At 46.8% G+C, this 19,013-nt stretch overlaps 1 protein-coding gene across 1 annotated transcript in view; it reads right to left on the bottom strand.

Annotated features, from left to right (window-relative positions):
• The window catches only part of LOXHD1 (lipoxygenase homology PLAT domains 1), a 218,633-nt gene that overhangs the window by 55,775 nt on the left and 143,845 nt on the right, over positions 1-19,013 (bottom strand). The window contains exons 29-31 of the mRNA XM_082353369.1: positions 15,532-15,686; positions 11,008-11,217; positions 10,749-10,884 (exon numbers count right to left, since the gene is read on the bottom strand). Of these exons, the coding sequence (XP_082209495.1) occupies positions 10,749-10,884; positions 11,008-11,217; positions 15,532-15,686 (501 nt within the window). The remainder of the gene's footprint in view (positions 1-10,748; positions 10,885-11,007; positions 11,218-15,531; positions 15,687-19,013) is intronic.

Here is a 19,013-nt window from a genome sequence, read left to right as displayed (position 1 = left end):
ACAGTCTCCGCCCACAAAGGGGCTTCCTAGTGAGTGGAAACCTTTCCTCCTTCACAGCTCCCACTGGTGCAGGTCCTGTCCCTATTCTTTTGTCTCTGTTTTTTCTTTTTTCTTTTGCCCTACCCAGGTACGTGGGGAGTTTCTTGCCTTTTGGGAGGTCTGAGGTCTTCTGCCAGTGTTCAGTAGGTGTTCTGTAGGAGTTGTTCCACATGTAGATGTATTTCTGATGTATTTGTGGGGAGGAAGGTGAACTCCACGTCTTACTCCTCCGCCATCTTGAAGTCTCTGCAGCCTTTTCTTTTCCACTTAGAGAAGACCCTTTAACATTTCTTTTAGGGCCAGTTTAGTATTTATGAACTTTTAATTTTTGTTTGTCTGAGAAGTTCTTTATCTCTCCAGCAAGAATGATAATCTTGCTTGGTAGAGTGCCCTATGTTGTAGGTTTTTCCCTTTCAGCATTTCAGATATATCATGCCACTCCCTTCCGGTCTACAAAGTGTCTGCAGAAAAATCAGCTGGTAGCCTTATGGGGGTTCCTTTGTATGTGACTCTTTTTTTCCACAGTGTCTGGTACTTTTTTTTTTTTAATTAAAGTATAGTTGATTTACAATATGTGACTCTGTTTTTCTCTTGCTGCCTTTAGAATTCTCTCTTTACCTTTAACTTTTGCCATTGTTATTATATGTCTTGCTGTGGGTCTCTTTGGGTTCATCTCGTTTGGGACTTTCAGGGTTTCCTGTATCTGGATATCTGTTTCATTTATCAGGTTCAGAAAGTTTTCAGCCATACTCTCATTAAATACATTTTTGACCTTTTTCTCTCCCTTCTCCTTCTGGGATCTTTATAATGTGAGTGTTAGTGTGCTTGATGTTCTCTCAGAGGTCCCTTAAACTCTTCCCATTTTTTAAAATTTGATTTTCTTTTTGCTGTTTTCATTGGATTTCCATTATTCTATCTTCCAGATCACTTCTGCATTCTTCTGTATCACCTCGTCTGCTGTTAGTTCCTTCTAGTGTGTTTTTCATTTGTTATCGTATTCTTCAGCTCTAATTGGTTCTATTTTTATATTTTCTAGTTGCTTGTTAAAATTTTCACTGTGTTCATCCATTTTTTTCCCTTAGTTCAGTTAGCATTCTTATTACTAATGCTTTGAACTCTTCATCTGGTAAATTATTTACCTCTGTTTTATTAGTTGTTTTTTCAGAGTTTCTTTCTTGTTCTTTCATTTGAAACACATTCCTCTGTCTTCGCATTTTGCTTAACTTTCTCTGTCTCTATGAAATTGGGTAAAACAGTTACCTATCCCAGTCTTGAAGGGGTGTCCTTGTGTGGGAGCAATCCTATGCAGTCTGTGTGTGCCCAATGGCTTTGGGGAGAGAGCTGGATCTGAAGTCAGCACAAGTCATGTCGTCCCCTGGGGTGTGCTGGCAGCTATCGCCTTGGTGAGAAGTGGGGTTGGAGATGCAGAGGCTAGAGCCAGAGCCAGTTATGAGCCAGGACTTCTGCTATGCTCAGTGGCCAACACCATCCTCTTGGGGTTGGGGTCAGGTGTCAGGGTGCTGAGGCAGAAGTCCTGAGGGTCAGGTGCAAACTGGTTCCGTTCCTTCTAAGTGGGTTCTCTCCCCTCCTAGCATTAGCACCTTTATCCAAGAGGGGAGTAGTGTTGGAGCAAGAGAGGTCAGAGTGGGCACCCAGTGTGGGCCAGGGCATGCACTGGCTGGTCCTGGTACATCGGTCGGAGCTCCAGTGTGCTCTTGATCCACCATCTCTGCGAGTGCCAGTAATGGCCACGCTCACCCTATTCAGATGAAGTGCCAGGTCCAGGTTGGCTCTGTCCCCCACAAAATTGCACACTTTCCTCGGCAATGACAGCCTTCACCCTAGTGGAGCTGCACTGGAGCTAGAGGAGTGGAGTGGGTGCTCGGTGTGGGAAACAGGCTGGAGTCCTGGGAAGTGTCATTCTTCTTCCTCTGCCTTGTCCCTGGGAGTAAGCAAGCCTATGTGCAGAGTCTAGGTTTCTTACAGCCCTCATGTTAGTCCCACTGGTTTTCAAGCCAGTTAAGGGAAGTTCTCTCCTTGGTGTCAGACCCCAGGGCAAGGGTGTCCAGTATGTGACTTGAACTGCTCACTCCCCAAGGAGGATCTCTGAGCCTGTGTAATCCCCTCCTCTTCTGTGTCCCCTCCTAGGGCACAGGTCCTGACCTGATCGATTCTCCCCTTCCTGACTTCCACGTGGATCTTTCTTTACAGCCTTGGTTGATAAGTGTCTTTCTGCCAGCCTCCAGTTTATTTTCAGTGAGAACTGCTCCACATGTAGATGTATTTTTGATGTGTTCATAGCGGGAGTTGAGCTTGGTCTCCTCCTACTCCACCATCTTGATCTCCTCCCTCCTAAATCCTTAATTTCTTATATTCCCTGGAATAAAGCTGAACTTTGAGCCATAGTCAAAGATTTTCCCAAAGTAACCAATTATCCTTACAGATTTGAGGAGGAATTGAATGTAGTCATTCAAACTCATCAACCTGGTTTCTCTGACATATCAGCTAGTTCATATGCTTGGTGGTGAAGGCCAGGCCCAGCACTGAATGAAAACTGTTAATTGGGGCTTTCCTGGTGGCGCAGTGGTTAAGAACCACCTGCCAATGCAGGGAACATGGGTTCGATCCCTGGTCTGGGAAGATCCTGCATGCCGCGGAGCAACTTAAGTCTGTGTGCCACGACTACTGAGCCTGCGCTCTAGAGCCCACGAGCCACAACTACTGAAGCCCGCACGCCTAGAGCCTGTGCTCCACTGCAATGAGAAGCCCATGCACTGCAACGAAGAGTAGCCCCTGCTTGCTGCAACTAGAGAAAGCCCACACGCAGAAACAAAGGCCCAACGCAGCCATAAATAAATAAATAAATAAATAAATAAATAAATAAATAAATAAATTTATTAAAAAAGAAAACTGTTAATTGGGAAAATCCTGAAAGGTGTCTAGACTCACAACTGGGAAGCCATCCTGCTATCTCACTATAGAAATACCTTGAGGATATTGCAGTTTCAGACCACTGCCATAAGGCAAATATTGCAATAAAGTGAGTCACATAAATTTTTTGGTTTCCCAGTGGATATAAAAGTTATGCTTATGCTAGACTGTAATCTATTAAATGTGCAATTGTATTATATCTAAAAAAAATACATACCTTAATTTAAAAATACTTTATCGCCAAAAAATGCTAACCACCACCTGAGCCTTCAGTGAGTCATAACCTTTGCTGGTGGAGGGTCTTGCTTCAGTGTTGGTGGCTTCTGACTGGTCAGGGTGGTGGTGCTGAAGGCTGGGGCAGCTGGGGCAATTTCTTAAAATAAGACAACAGTGAAGTTTGCCACATTGATTGACTCTTCCTTTCATGAACAATTTCTCTGTAGTGTGCAATGCTCTCTGATAGCATTTTACCCACAGTAGAACTTCTTTCAAAATTGGAGTCACTTTTCTCAAACCCTGTTATTGCTTTATCAGCTAAGTTTAAGTAATATTCTAAATCTTATATTGTCATTTCAACAATCTTCACAGTATCTTCACCAGGAGTAGATTCCTTTTCAAGAAACCACTTTCTTTGCTCATCCATAAGAAGCAACTTCACATCTGCTAAAGTTTTATCATGAGATTGCAGCAATTCAGTCACATTTTCAGGTTCCACCTCTAATTCTAGCTGTCTTGCTATTTCCACCACACCTGCAGTTACTTCCTCCACTGAAGTCTTGAACCCCTCGAAGTCATCCATGAGGGCTGGAGTCAACTTCTTTCAAACTCCTGCTAATGCTGATATTTTGACCTCTTCTCATGAATCACAGATATTTTCAGTGGCATCCAGAAGGGTGAATTCTTTCCAGAGGCTTTCAGTTCACTTTGCCCAGATCTAATAAAGGAATCAGTATCTATGCCAGCTATAGCCTTATAAAATGTATTTATTAAAGAATAAGACTTGAAAGTCAAAATGACTCCTTGATCCGTGGGCTGCAGAATGGATGTTGTGTTAGCAGGCATGAAAACAACATTAATCTCACTGTACATCTCCATCAGAGCTCTTGGGTGACCAGGTGCATTGTCAATGAGTAGTAATATTTTGAAAAGAATCTTTTTTTGCTTTCTTTCTGAGCAGTATGTCTCAACAGTGGGCTTAAAATATTCAGTAAATTATGCTGTAAAGCGATGTGCTGTCATCCAGGCTTTGTTGTTCCATTTATAGAGCACAGACAAAGTAGATTGAACATAACGCTTAAGGGCCCTAGGATTTTCAGAATGGTGAATGAGAATTGGCTTCAAATTAAAATCACTGGCTGCATGAGCCCCTAACAAGAGATTCAGCTGTTCTTTAAAGCTTTGAAGCCAGGTATTGACTTCTCTCTAGCTATAAAAGTCCTAGATGGCATCTTCTTCCAATATAAGGCTGTTTTGCCTACATTGAAAATCTGTTTAGTGTAGCTGCCTTCATTACCTTAGCTAGATCTTCTGGATAACTTGCTGCAGCTTCTACATCAGCGCGTGCTACTTCACCTTGCACTCTGATGTTATAGAGACAGCTTCTTTCCTTAAACCTCATGAACCAACCTCTGCTAATTTCAAACTTTTCTTCTGCAGCTTCCTTACCTCTCTCAGCCTTCATAGAATTGAAGAGTTAAAGGCTTGCTCTGGATTAGCCTTTGTCTTAAGGGAATGTCGTGGCTGGTTTGATCTTCTATCCAGACCATGAAAACTTTCTCCATATTTGCAATAAGGCTGTTTCACTTTCTTATCATTCGTGTGTTCACTGGAGTAGCATGTTTATAATAATTTCCTTCAAGAACTTTTTCTTTACATTCACAACTCTTTGGTGCAAGAGGCCTAGCTTTCAGACTGTCCTGGCTTTCAATATACCTTCCTAACTAAGCCTAGTCATTTTAAGCTTTTGACTTAAAGTGAGAGATTTGCAACTTCCTTTCATTGACCACTCAGAAGGCCATTGTAGGCATTAACTGGCCTAATTTCAATATTGTTGTGTCTCTGGGAATAGGGAGGCCACAGGAGAGGGAGGCAGGGAATGGCTGGTTGGTAGAGCAGTCAGAACATGCACAACATTTATTGATTAAGTTCACTATCTTATATTGGCTCACCTATCTTATATAGGTTTGTAGCACACCAAAACAATTACAATAGTACCATCAAAGATCACTCATCACAGATCACCAGAACAAATAATGAAAAAGCTTGACATATTGCAAGAATTACCAAAATGTGACACAAAGACAAGGAAAGGAGCAAATACTGTTGGAAAAATGGCGCTGATAGACTTGCTCTACACTGGGATGCCACGAACCTTCAATTTGTAAAAAACGCAATATCTGTGAAGCACAATAAAGCAAAGTGCAATAAAACGAGGTATATGATCAGGCTCAGGCAAGCACTAGGTGACTTCATTGGGCAATTCCTAAGGCTTTTCCAAAGCCTGTTGATTGGAACAAAATTCAGGCTTGCACACAAAAATCTGATGAACCTGTTCATAACTATTATAATTGACTTCAGATTATTGATTCCACCTGAGTAGCTTTTAACTCTGTGTTTATTAATAGCTAAACAGGAAACTTTCACTTCTAGCAAAAAAGGACCAGGATGGAATGGTAAACTATGTCCATTCCAGGTTAGTTAACCTGGCACACCAGCTCTCTCGCACTCTAGATGAGCCACCTAAAAGGAGGACCACCAAAATTCTTATTCTTCATCTCCAACAATTGAAGGCCCCTAAACAAAACCTAAACCCTTTAGTTTCTGCTATTATTGCAAACATACAGGACATTGGAAAAGAGATTGCTACAGATTTAAGTGCTTCAGGCACCTTCAGCCCTCCAACGTCCTCCCAGTTCTCAGTGACAGGGCTCACAGAAAATACAGGAGCTCTTCCCAATCCTCCCCCTTAATCAGCTTGGAGAAACATTTCTCCAGGTTGGGAATGAATCTCTCCCAGTCCTAACTGTCACGGAGCCACACTCCCAATGCTCAACCCCCCTACTCAAGCAGCCCCTGCCCCAGAGTACTAAAACACTTCAAATAGTGGGGATCTCTAATGAACCTCAAGAGGTTCCTGTCTCTGAACCTATTCCCTTTTGTTTAGGCCCTTTGAGAAATACACACCCTTCTCTCCTTTGTTCCTCCACTCGCATTTATTAGGCCAAGACTTCTTAGAGAAGTATCATGTTGGAATTTCTCCCCCAAAGGGGAAATAATTCTAGAACTTGACAGTAGTCATCAAAGCAGCCAACCAGATGAGTTAAATGACACTTTGACATTTTTTATTTGTTCCACCTCTGACAGTACTAGAGATGATTCTGGAAACACTGATGATTTGTCCCTATTGAAGCAGCTACCAGTTTCCTTAAGGGCAAAACCTCCAACCAATACTGGTAAAAATTCACAGTGTACCTCCCACCAAGATTCAAATAGATTCCCAAAAATCTCTTCTCAGAATTAATCAATATCGTATAAGTGAAGAAGCCCTTCAAGGCATAGAGTCAATAATAGAAGATTGCAAGGCTCAAGGCTTCATTATTTCTTGTACTAGCCCCTGTAACTCTCCCATTTGCTGGTGAGAAAACGTAAGCATCAAGGGTAGAGGTTCGTCTTGGACCTCGAGCAATAGAAAACATAGTTATCCCTCAACACCCTATTGTTCCTAAACCTCAAATGTTACTAATATTCATTCCCACTGGAACAAATTCTTGACTGTAAATGATTTATGCAGTACATCAATTAGTATTCCAGTTGATGAAGCTAGCCAATACCTTTTTGCATTCACTTGGGAAGAAAAACAATTCCCCTGGACAGCAATGCTTCAGGGTTTTTCTAGGAGTCCTTATTTCTCACAAATCCTGAAGCCTGATCTGGATGATATAAATTTCCATAGGGATCTATTTTGCTGCAATACGTGGATGATTTGTTTCTTTTCTCTCCTTCTCAAGCTTCCTCATAAGAAGACAGTGTCTACTTGCTAAAGCTTTTAATCTTGAAGGGACATAAGATTGCCAAAGAAAAGTTGCAGTTTGTCCAAACCTAGTTTCAATATTTACAGCATTTTATATCAGAACAAGAGCTATACCTAGTTCCAGATAGACTTCATGGGGTCCCAAGTTTCCCCAAACCCCAAACTAAGCACTGACTGCTTGGTTTTCTTGGGCTACTTTGTTATTGCGAAAATTGGATTCCAAATTTCTCTCTTATGGCCAAACCTCTGTATGTTTTACTAAACAATAACAACTCTGACCTAATATTATGGGAAGAATCAGTTACATAGCTTTTAAGGCCTTAAAGGAGAGTTTGATGAACCCACCTGCCCTTGGACATCCCAAATGGAAATCAGATTTCCTTTTCCCTTTTTGTGTATGAAAAGGAAGAGGCTATCCCTGGGGTATTTACCCCAAAACACAAGGACAGCCATTGGCCCATAGGGCATTGTAGCCAGCAACTGGAGCCTGTGCCACTGGGATACCACCTTTGCCTTAGAGACATTACAGCCACTGCCTTTTTGGTTAAGGGCTACTGAGAAAATCATTGTGGGATCTTCTTTAACCATTTTTGTACCTCATGAAGTAGAAGCCCTCCTGAATTCTCATCATACGCAACATTTCTAAGTCAGCCACTTTGCTTCCTATGAAGTCCTTTTGTTAACTGCTCCTCACATAACTCTTTTTTAAAAAAAAATATATTTATTTATTTATTTTTGGCTGCGTTGGGTCTTCATTGCTGCACGCAGGCTTTCTCTAGTTGCGGCGAGCAGGGGCTACTCTTTGTTGTGGTGCACGGGCTTCTCACTGCGGTAGCTTCTCTTGTTGCAGAGCACGGGCTCTAGGCACGCAGGCTTCAGTAGTCGTAGCACGTGGGCTCTAGAGCACAGGCTCTGTAGTTGTGGCGCATGGGCTTAGTTGCTCCGTGGCATGTGGGATCTTCCCGGACCAGGGCTCAAACCCGTGTTCCCTGCATTGGCAGGCAGATTCTTAACCACTGTGCCACCAGGGAAGTCCCCACATAACTCTTTTACGTTGTAATAACCTTAACCTGGCTACTCTTCTCCTCTCCCTCTGTGATGAAGTCCCTCACCACTGCTTAATGGTGATGGGTCGCCTCCTGACTCCTCCTGATAATCTTCAGGAAATTCTTTTGGGTATTGTTGACTTCTCATGGTTCATTGATAGTTCTTATTCAGAAGGTGACAATGACAAATATTGTGCTGGGTATGTGATTGCAACTCCTTTTGATGTTGTTACCTATGGCTACTTCAGCCCTGTGGTTTATATGGTTACTCAAAAGTGATCTCAATAGGTTACAATCTTACACGAGCTCGTAATTTAACCAAGGACAAAACTGTCAATATTCATACTGATAGTAGATATGCTTTTGGAATAGCTTGTGATTTTTTTGGAATGTTGTGGGAAGAGCATGGCTTCTTTACTTCCAGTGGAAATAAAATTTAAAATGATCCCTATGTTCAGGAATTATTGGATGCAATGTTTTAGCTATTGATAAGATTCTGAGGCATTGTAAACTTGACTCTTTGGAAGCTGAGGGAAATCACCTTGCTGACATTTCTGCAAGGAATGCTGACCTTAAAGGAACTGAAAGCAGGCAAACCTCTGTCATGGTCCAAAGGGATATTTCCCCAAATGATAACATAGCGAAACTGGCTAGAGAAGCCCAACAATTGGCCTCAGAAAAAAGAAAAACAAGATTGAAAATTCAACAGTTGTTGGTTTGATAAAAAGAGAAAGCTCTGATTTGGGCCAAATAACAACCCAGTCCTACTAGAGATCTAAAATTCCCACTAATCACCATTGTACATGTATTAAACCATTGGTCTACTGGCAAAAAGATAGCATCCATGAATCAATATTAGTGAGGAATCATTAACAAGGCCACAAAAAGTGCCTACCTCACTATTCCACTTATCTGAAATACAACTCAGGGAAGTCTGTTTGTACTGCTCCTGGACATTTTAAACTTCCTACTGGACCATTTGAGGTCTGGTAAATGGATTTCATACAACTTCCTCCGTCTCATGGAGATAAATATCTTTCAGTCATGGTCTGTATGTTTTCACACTGGACTAAAGCCTTCCTTTGCAGACAGGTTACTGTCTCTTCTGTGGCTAAAGTCCTTTTGGAAAAGATTATCCCTACCTGACAACTCCTCTCGAACTTCATAGTGATTGAGGAATTCATTTTGCTAGTCAGGTACTTTGACAAGTCTGCACTGTTTGGCTGGTTTTACTTCACTGTGCTTACAGCCCTCAATACTCTGGTTTAGTCAAATGCACTAACGGCATTATTAAGACTCAATGGCAACATTTGTAGAAACCCTCCAAATACCTTGTCCAAAAGCTTTGCCATTGATCCTTCTAAAGTTTAGATCCGCTCCTTTTGGAACTCACAAACACTCGCCCTTTGAGATAGTCACAGGACACCCAAAGCTCTTGGCTTCTGCTTTTTCTGATCCACAGCCAATAAAAGGAGAGATACTCTAATACTGCTTTTGTTAAAAATAATCATGTTTTTTGTAGAGCAATCTTTTCACAGCGTGCTTTCTGGGGACGAAGACCTTAAGCATCACACCTTACAACCTGGATATTTTGTCTCTTGGAAAAGATATCTCCAGAAAGACTATCTTCAATCTTGCTGGAGAGGCCCCTATCAAGTACTGCTAACCAACACTTGTGCTGCCAAACTCCAGGGAATAGACTCTTGGATTCATGTGACAAAGAAGGCAACCAAATCCTGACTGGACTTGCACATCATCTAGTGACATGAAAGTAAATATTTCCTGGAATTGAAGCATACAATATCTGATGAGACAACTTTCCCAAGATATCCAGATCAAGTCTGTCAGAAGTTTCTTTCCAAACCTTTGATGATGACATAACACTTCAGAAAATCTCCAGAGTCTATTATCTTTGTAACATAGACTTTGGATTAAAAAAATGCTTGAGAGGTCTCTCTCCTACCCCTCCTTGTTACTCAAATGTGATCTCATTAGGATTCCAATCTGTACACTTTCTCTCCAACATGGGACATTATACCCAGGAAAGGCCCTTCCTGACATTAAGGGACAAAAAGCTGCTGAAACCAGAAGACCTGACTCTTGATCAGCGATACTTTCATAGAAAGGTCTTGATCAAGAGGAGAAAATGTTAAAAATTAATAAATAGAAACCTCAATTAAATAGAGTCAGGAGACCAGAAGGGGGAGCTCTCATGCCTTGTGACAACAGGCAGAGCCCAACAGGAAGAAGAAAGACTCCTCTTCTCTCCTGGCAACAACTCAGCCAGTGAAAAGCCACGGACTCTTTGTTTACTACAGCCCTCCCAACTTCATTTTCTCCTCTATAAAAGAGTTCTCCTTCCCTTGTTCTATGGGGAATTGCATAGAATAGCAATTCTTGCTCTATGGGGAATAGCTTGCCCTGGTTGCAGACTCCAAGTTGCAATTCTCTGCTGATCCTGAATAAACCCATTTTCACTGGAGAAATGACTGGCAATCTATTTGTTTTAGGTCAACATCTCTCAGTTCACAGGGTTATTGTGGGGATGGAAATAGGCAACATGTGAGGAAACTGTGTGTAAATTACAAAGTGTTAAATGTAGGTCAAATGATGGTGGGGGTTTAACACATGGCCTGTCCAAGAACAGCCGAAACGCATCCATGTGCCTGCTCCTCCTCTGATGAGTTCTCTGCTTGACTCACCTGGGCCCTCCTGAATGTAGTCAGCCATGGGCCCTGTCACTGTGGCGATGTCGATGTCGGCCATCTTGGAACTCAGGGTGATCTCCCAGAAGTCAGCGGGGCTGCTGCAGTTGCTGCTTCGGTCCCCAGTGTACTCCTGTCCGGAGGAGCACAACCCAGGCCCATTACATCTCTGGCACCCTGGGTTCCACTGAGCCACCCCAGGTATGAGGAGAACAGGCCATGGCTGAACCAAGCCCCCCGGCTGCCTTTCACGCACCTTCTCATAAAAGAGCCTCTCAAGCCGCCCATCCTCCTTCTTCAGGGACAGCCAGCGCCCGCACAGGAACAGGAACTCGTCCTCGTTGGTGTCGTTCCAGATCTCCACCTTCTCCACGTACCAGTCTGCACACCATTTGGTGTTGTCGTGGCGGAGTTTGATCTTGTAGATGACACCCAGGTCAGCAGCCTCGATGATGAAGGTGTCGGCCTGGGGAGTCCAGATGTGTGGACTTGGATGGCGGGGCGCTCCCCACCTGCACCCACTCCAACCCCATCCATCCAGTACCTTCCATCCCCCTCAATTGTTGGGCTGAACAGACCCTTCCTAGCCAGGAGCCTTCCAGGCCCAAATCCCTAACACAGAGAGTTTGGTATTCCAAGGCCTCGCTTCCACAACGACCCCGTTTTGCAGTCCGACTCCTCTTGGGATAAGCCCTGTGGGTGTTTGGAATATGGACCCTGACGAGCTGTGTGAGTGGGGTGCTCAGCCCGGTACCTGGACATCCTTCGTGATGCTGAGTATTGGCTTGAGGTCAGGTGGGAGGCTGGACGGTAAGAGCTATGGAAGAGGTGAAATCTTTCTGAATAATGAGAGGGGGCTTGAAATTCCCAGGGGAAGCTGGCAGTTGGAGGAGCCAGGTCAGGCCGCAGGAGTGCAGGCAGAGAGGGGAGACGCTGTGGTGGAGGCCAGGCCAGGCTGGGGACAGCACAGGGCATATCACCTGGGCTGTGGGTTCATGAGGGATTTTTGTCAGGGGTGTGACACTGGCCCTTCTCTGTGTCCCTGATTATATCTTTAGTGATGTGACGTTGCATTCTTGGGTGCTTGCAGTCTTTTAGGATTGCTCAGTGAGATGTGGAGTTCTAGGCTTTGGGTGAAGTGGGGTCAAAACACAGCTGGCAGGAGCCTGGGGAGGGGGAAGAGGGAGAGGTGACCCTGAATGACACCCACTTCCCTTCTGAAAGATATGCTAAGTCACTGTGCTGAGTGCTGGGAACCCAGGGATGATAGGACGCCCTGTGCTCCTCCTCAGGACAGCCCAGGTGGTGGGAGCAGCCACCTGCGTGAGGACTAGGGGCAGGGTTGGCAAGACTTGCCAGGTGGAGGCGTTAAGCTGAAGCTGGGGGGCTGGGCCTTCTAGGCACCCAGGGCAGGTCAGGCTGCGGGCTGAGCAAAGTGCAGGTGAATGGTGTGATGCTGATGGCGGGTGTGGGCCTGTGCAGGCCTTGGGGCACTGGCAAGTGGCTGAGTCCATTAGAGCAAAAATGGGTACACAGCAATTCCACTTTGCATCTGTCCTGGGGGGACACCTTCATATGTGCACAAGGATGCTTATTGCAGGATAATTTTTTTTTTTTTTTTAAAGGTAACCTTTCATCCAAATCAAAGTCATTTAAATTTATTTATTTATTTATTTATTCATGGCTGTGTTGGGTCTTCGCCTCTGTGCGAGGGCTCTCTCCAGCTGCGGCAAGCGGGGGCCACTCTTCATTGCGGTGCGCGGGCCCCTCACCATCGCGGCCTCTCTTGTTGCAGAGCACAGGCTCCAGTCGCACAGGCTCAGTAATTGTGGCTCACGGGCCCAGTCGCTCCGCGGCATGTGGGATCCTCCCAGACCAGGGCTCGAACCTGTGTCCCCTGCACCGGCAGGCAGACTCCCAACCACTGCGCCACCGGGGAAGCCCCAGGATAATTTTTAACAGTGGAAAATTGGGACCCACCTCGGTGTCCACAGTGCTTAGGGAATGGTTAATAACCATGGCAATGTCGTGTGTGGAATGTTATGTGTGCAGTGGTTACAAAGAACAAGACAACAACATCTGTGTTTGACTATCCTGACAGATAGATTTCGACGATACCCCATTGCCTGCAAGAAGCACGCATATAGGATGATGCCTTTTATGTAAAAAGTTAAAACCACAGAGCGGCACTATGTATTTCCTATGTGCGTATGTGCACAGATGCAGAGAAGAGGCTTGGAAAAACTTGGAGACAGGAGAAAGTGTGGAGCATTCTGGAAACTGGGGCCCAGGGGGACATTCTATGCAGGCTGGCTGGGCAGGCAGTGAAGGTTTGTGAATCCCATGAAAGGCTCAGACCAGATCTGGGATTGGTGGGCAGCTTGACAGGTTGAAGTGAGGGAGTGACTCGGCCACCTTTGGATGGGTTAATTGGGGAAAGCTGGAGGATGGATTGGATTTCAGGGGCCTGGAGCAGGGAGACCAGACTGGTTCACTAAGCAAGGTGCAATAAGGAAGGGCTGAGTGGTGACAAAGTTGACCGGGCTAATCTGAGAGTTATTTAGAAGAGATCCTCTCCACGACTCTCCAAGATTGGTTGGATATGGGTGGGAAGGGAGTGCTGATAGGGAGAGGGGTGTCCAGGTGACTCCTAGATTCTGGAGCAAATGAGAAGAGAAGTGGAAGCTTTTAGATGCTCAGCAGTGAACTTAAAGTCCGAACTCATCAGTGACTGAGCCAGAAGTAGCTGCAGCCCGCCAAGTGGGACATCAACACAGGAGGGAAGGAAGAGAAAGGGATGAGGCAGAGACTTTCCTTGTGATGTCATAATTGCTAAGAGAGAAAAAAATCTGAATCTAAATACAGAGGAGAATGGATTGCATCACCTTCATTTATACCTTCATTCATTTATTCACTCAAAAAATATTTATGCGCTTACTCTGCTAGGCCCTGTGGATTTAGCCATGAATGAGCGACCTATCATCCGTATGGCGCACACTGCTGTCTGATGGTACATTTTCCAGGCACTGTGATGAGCTACAGGAAAGGTGGGCTCTCCCAAGCCCCAACCACAGCCAGCGCTAACAAGGAGCTAACTTCATGCCAGGCATGGCTCTAGGCACTTCACGTGTTTTAATTCAGTGAACTTATTTTATGGTGGAGGAAACTGAGGCACAGAGATGTTAGGGAAGTTGCCCAGGATCACACAGCTAGTCAGTGTCAGAGACGGGAGCTGAACGCATGTGATCTGGCCCCAGTCGCAGGTTTGGGCACGCCTGCGCCGCATGGCATGGCCATGTGCCAGAGCAGTATACGTGAGTCGGCCTGATAATAACGTCCCTACTTCAGAGTCAGGCACACCACATGAGTCACTTGACCTCTTTGTTATTCTATTTTTCCAAAATGAATAGTCCTCCTATTAGCTACCTTATACGTGTGGCAAACAACTATATTGTGTGTGTGTGTTATAAATTTTTTCTCCCTGATACAAAGTGCTCTTCTATCTCTTGTCCAGTTTTTCAGTTCAGGGGTCTAAGTAGCTATTCCCGTTCCAGAAGCAGTAAACCAAAGCTACAGGTAATGGGTTCATATTTGGATGATAGAGCAAAGGCAGCCCTGGGGCCTGACTCCTCCCAGACCTTGAGGTCAGGCTGGGGCTCCTTCGAGGGGGCCTGGCTCCTGGGGTTACCCACCAGCTGCAGACCTGCTTAGTGGCACCTGCTTTCCTTGGCCCAGAGCTACTTTCCTCCTCACCAAGTAGCGAATGTTTCAGCACTAAAGGTCATGCCCAGCTGGGGGTCAGGCTTAAGGAGACCCCTGATAAACACCCATTGGTTGATGCAGGAATCTCCCCAGGCACTTGGCCACAGGGAGGGCCGCAGACTCAGTTAGGAGCCAATCACCTTGCTCTCATCCCCACAGCTGTAGCCTGGTCTGGGGGGGTTCGGTAGATTTCGGTGAACGGAGTGGGAAGAGAGGTCGAGGAGCAGTGAAGGGGGAAGGCGGCAGGGGCACAGGAGAGGGGAGCTGTGGCGGGGAGAGGGAGGCCAAGCTGGTGGGAAGGCAAGTTTGGTCGGATATCTTCTTTTTTGTAAAACCACTGTTAGGTCAGAGCTGGCAGGGCCTTGGACACCATCCAGTGGTGTGGTTTTCAAGCTTTTCTGTAGCCACAGAGCCCCTTGCTTAATAGAGGGCTCGCTTGGCACTCCAACAGATAGGCCAGGTCAGAGTGGACCCGCGCGGGAGGGGTGGGTGCCTGTCTGCTGCCCTTACCCTTCTGTGGCTCCCGTGGGCCTCGCTGCTGCCCAGGACTCTGCACAGCACAGCTTAGCTGCTTCACATCAGCCTCCTTATTTCACAGACGAGGAAACTGAGGCCAGAGATGCTCAGCCATGTAAGGAGTGGATGGCGGGCCCCCAGGCCCCTAGTTCAAGCTGCTGTCCGGGCAACACCGCCACTCTGCAGGCGCTCACCACTCCACGCTCATGACCCACTGCGGTGAGCTGGATTCTTTGAAGACAACCCAGTTCCTTACAGCCAGCAACCTGGGGCTCAAATGGCCTCTTGCTTGCTCAAGCCCCACCCCTACTCCACATGCAGGACCCTGCGTAGGCTGAGAGAAGGGGAGCAGACTCCGTGGGGGGGCAAATGCCCACATAAGGGTGCATGACATCCCGCAAAGTTCCAAGACAAGAAGAGCTGGCCCCTTTCAGCCCCACCCCCCATAATGATAACAGGACAGGGAGGAGAGGGGCGGGGTAACTCGGCGGGCTCCGCCTACCGTTCCTCTCTCGAATTTGTTGGTGCGGTTCTCTGACTTGCCGAGGTACCGCTCTCCCGTGTCCCCGAGGTCTCCATAGACGGTGATGTAGACCTTGGCGTCCGTCCCTGCCCCGGGAACGTTTCCTGTGAAGATCTGCACCGAGTACAGCACAACTGGGTGGGCAGTTGGACAGACAAAGGGAAGAAAGGGAGGGCATTGTTTAGGTTTGGGGGAACTGGATTTGTAGGCAGTATTCAGCTTGTGGCCCAGGACTCCAGGAGAACTCAGTGTCCTCCTTTTGTCTGTTCCCTTATGCACATTCTGCTACAGGTTGGAGTGGATTCACCAGTGGGAAGTTTACCTCTAAGAGACCCAAGGGATGGAGACTTTTCCAGCCACCTCAAACCATCCACCCCTCCAGCTGCTTACAGCTTCCAGGAGAAAGACTCAGGAAACTGCCTGACACACATGCACACTGTGGTCACTAAATCTATCTACCGTGACACACTGACAGTAAGGTGCCTTCCCATGTGAGGGTGACCGGTATCAATGCCAGATACTTCTAAACGGTTTATGGAAAAAATCAAATATTTTTGAAAGAATAGCTTCCCCTCAGTGTCTTTCGTATTTTCATTTACTCTTCAACCAGCCTGTCCCCAGAACTCCAGGGAAACCCCCCTCACCAAAGCCGCAGTCACTGCCACCCACTCCTTTATCTCCTATGGCCTTTGGAAAGGGCTCAATAAATACTGGTGTGACAGTTATTAAAAATTATTCAGGAAAATGTAACTAAACACCGTCTTGTTTTTGTTTTGCTGCTATACACTCATCAGGGAGGAACAAAGTAGCCCCTTTCCCAATCCCCACCCCAGGAGGGAAAGGCAAGTCTTTGTTTTGAGGAAGGCTGAGCGTTCTTTATCTCCTCTCCGTATTCCTTTATCCTAGGAGCTTTGGAGTTTCAGGCCAGGGAAGAGGGGACTTAGCTGGGTTATCCCCAAGGGGAAGGATGAAAGTTGTGGCTTTGAGGTGAAGGCGGAAATGGTCCAACTGGGAAGAAGGTCAGTTTCCCCAGCCTGGGAGCAGGTGATGGTTTGAGAGTCCCTATGGGTGGTAGAAAATCCTCACCTGCACAAAGGGACCCAATAAGGAGACAGCTGCCTGGCTTATCTGGGGACTTGAAGCAAGGAGGCCTCCAGGCTGATGAGAGGGTCTTTTGGGTTTCCCTGGTGGTGCAGTGGTTAAGAATCCACCTGTCAATGCAGGGGACACGGGTTTGAGCCCTGGTCCGGGAAGATCCCACACGCCACGGAGCAACTAAGCCCATGAGCCACAACTACTGAGCCTGCGATCCAGAGCCTGTGCTCTAGAGCCTGAGAGCCACAACTACTGAAGCCCACGCGTCTAGAGCCCATGCTCCGCAACAAAGACAAGCCACCGCAATGAGAAGCCTGTGCACCGCAATGCGAAGCCCGGGCACCGCAATGATGAGTAGCCCTCGCTCGCCACAACTAGAGAAAGCCCAACCGCAGCAACAAAGACCCAAAGCAGCCAAAAATAAATAAATAAATAAATTTATTTTTAAAAAAAAGAGAGAGAAGGTCTTTTGCCAAAGCCAGGGTCCATGCAGAAGCATTGCTGGCCATCCAGAGAGATGAAAGCTGCGTGTCGACGGGGAGCAACTAGCAGCAGTGTCACCGAGCGGCAGGAGACCACAGGTGTAGGTTCTTCCCACCTGGACTAAGGGCCAGGCCCCTGATGTGAGCCTCAGGATTTTTATAAGACCCTAGAAAAGGGGATGCCCCCTCCCTGCAGTGACTGAGATGGACTTTCTTACCAACCCTTGCAAGTGGGCTCAGAACCACACGTAATTAAATGTAGGAGAGTAAGGTGATGTGAGCTGCTCTTACCCGTTGGTATGAAACACGCTCACGCCCACAACACGGTTCCTATTATTATCCTCATTTTCCCTTGGATTCTACAGCATTATTCTTTCCTGCTCTCCTTCTGCCTCTCTGGCTGCTCCCTGAGCAGCTTTATAGGTTCCTGATCGTCTGCTTTATAGGTTCCTGACCACTCGGATGCCCACGTCTCCCAGGTCAGTCCACTTCCCGCAGCTCTCACCCTGCATGCTCCGGGTGTTGACTTCTGTGAGTTCCCCGAGGCTGCGTCTCCAGCCCAGTTCCCTCCTGTGCTCTGGACCCACACCCCCATGTCCACCTTGACTAGACCACAGAGCACAAACTCACATCCAATCCTGAACTCCGCCCCCTCCCTACGTCCCCTTTCCCATCCTCCCTTCTCTGCCGCCCCACCCAGCACTCTGCTGGCTAAACCTCCCTGGCGCACTGGGAGAACTGCTCTCAGAGGCCTGTCCCCTCAAGGACAGGAGGCAGCCCCGCCGCCTTGCTCGGCTCAGCTCAGAATCGGGCCAGCATTTCACGTGTGCATTAAAAGAATCCTCTCGTGTTGAAAAAAGTCAACATCACCCACGCCTGTCTGGCTAATACTGACATGAGGTAACATTAGGAATCTTGCCACAGTTTAGACACGACAGTCGACTGTCCCCACCCCCCTCATTTTCTCTCCCCATACATTTGCTGGCTGTGCATTCAGCCCTACTTCACACCTGGGCGGGACCTCTTCTAGGAGCCCTCGTCCCAGAGTGGGGTGCTGTGTCCCCAGGGCTGTGATTAAATGGCCTTCCTGCCCCTTTCTCCCCACCCCGGACCCCCCACCACTCTCTCCAGTCCTTTGGGAATTAGGAAAACCGATTCAGCTTCTGGGTGCTGAGCAATGCGGTCATGCAGTCAAATCCTGCTATTTCTGGATCCTCCTCCCTCCCTGTCCCACCAAGGCCACACAGCTCTCCGTGGAAAGATGTTTCCCTAGAAACACCACCCAGCACAGAGTGGGTTTGTGGCATGTTATTAATACAGAACAGCCAAGTGTGCCGCCGGGCCAGCTTTCCTGGGCATCCTCTGGGATCCAAGTAGAAAAGGGAATTATCCGCCAGATTCAATAGCAAAGCAAATTTGGAGAAAGGGATATGGGTAGGGAAAGGCATGTTATTGAGGCAACACTTGTTTTTATCTCTTAAGCAAATGGCAACTCAGACTAAAGGAAATGTGAGAGCTATAGCAGAGGCTCAGCTGAGGCCGAGGGCTGAGCCTGGAGCAATAGCACCCGGCAAGAGAATGGAGAACGGCACTCAGGGGCCAGCCAGAGAGGTAAGAAGAGAACCAGAAAATGGTAGTTCAAAAGCCAAGGAATGAGAGCAAGAAGTGTGTGGTCAGGCTGGGGCAAATCAGGCAGAGAAAACCTCATCAATGAGAACAAGCAAACTGGCACATACAGAAAAGAAACCCATGACCTTGGACAGTGAAGCTGCACCCAGCCCCTGAGAACAAACACACCACAGCTCCAGTTCTGTACAAAGCCAGGATGCTATTGGATTCATACTCGGTTGGGACAGCTGGATCCAGCAAGAGCAGAGAGGACCA

The sequence above is a fragment of the Balaenoptera borealis genome (genome assembly GCF_965194805.1).
Source record: "Balaenoptera borealis genome assembly, chromosome: 14".
NCBI lineage: Eukaryota > Metazoa > Chordata > Mammalia > Artiodactyla > Balaenopteridae > Balaenoptera > Balaenoptera borealis.
This window is presented reverse-complemented; position numbering and strand designations above follow the sequence as displayed.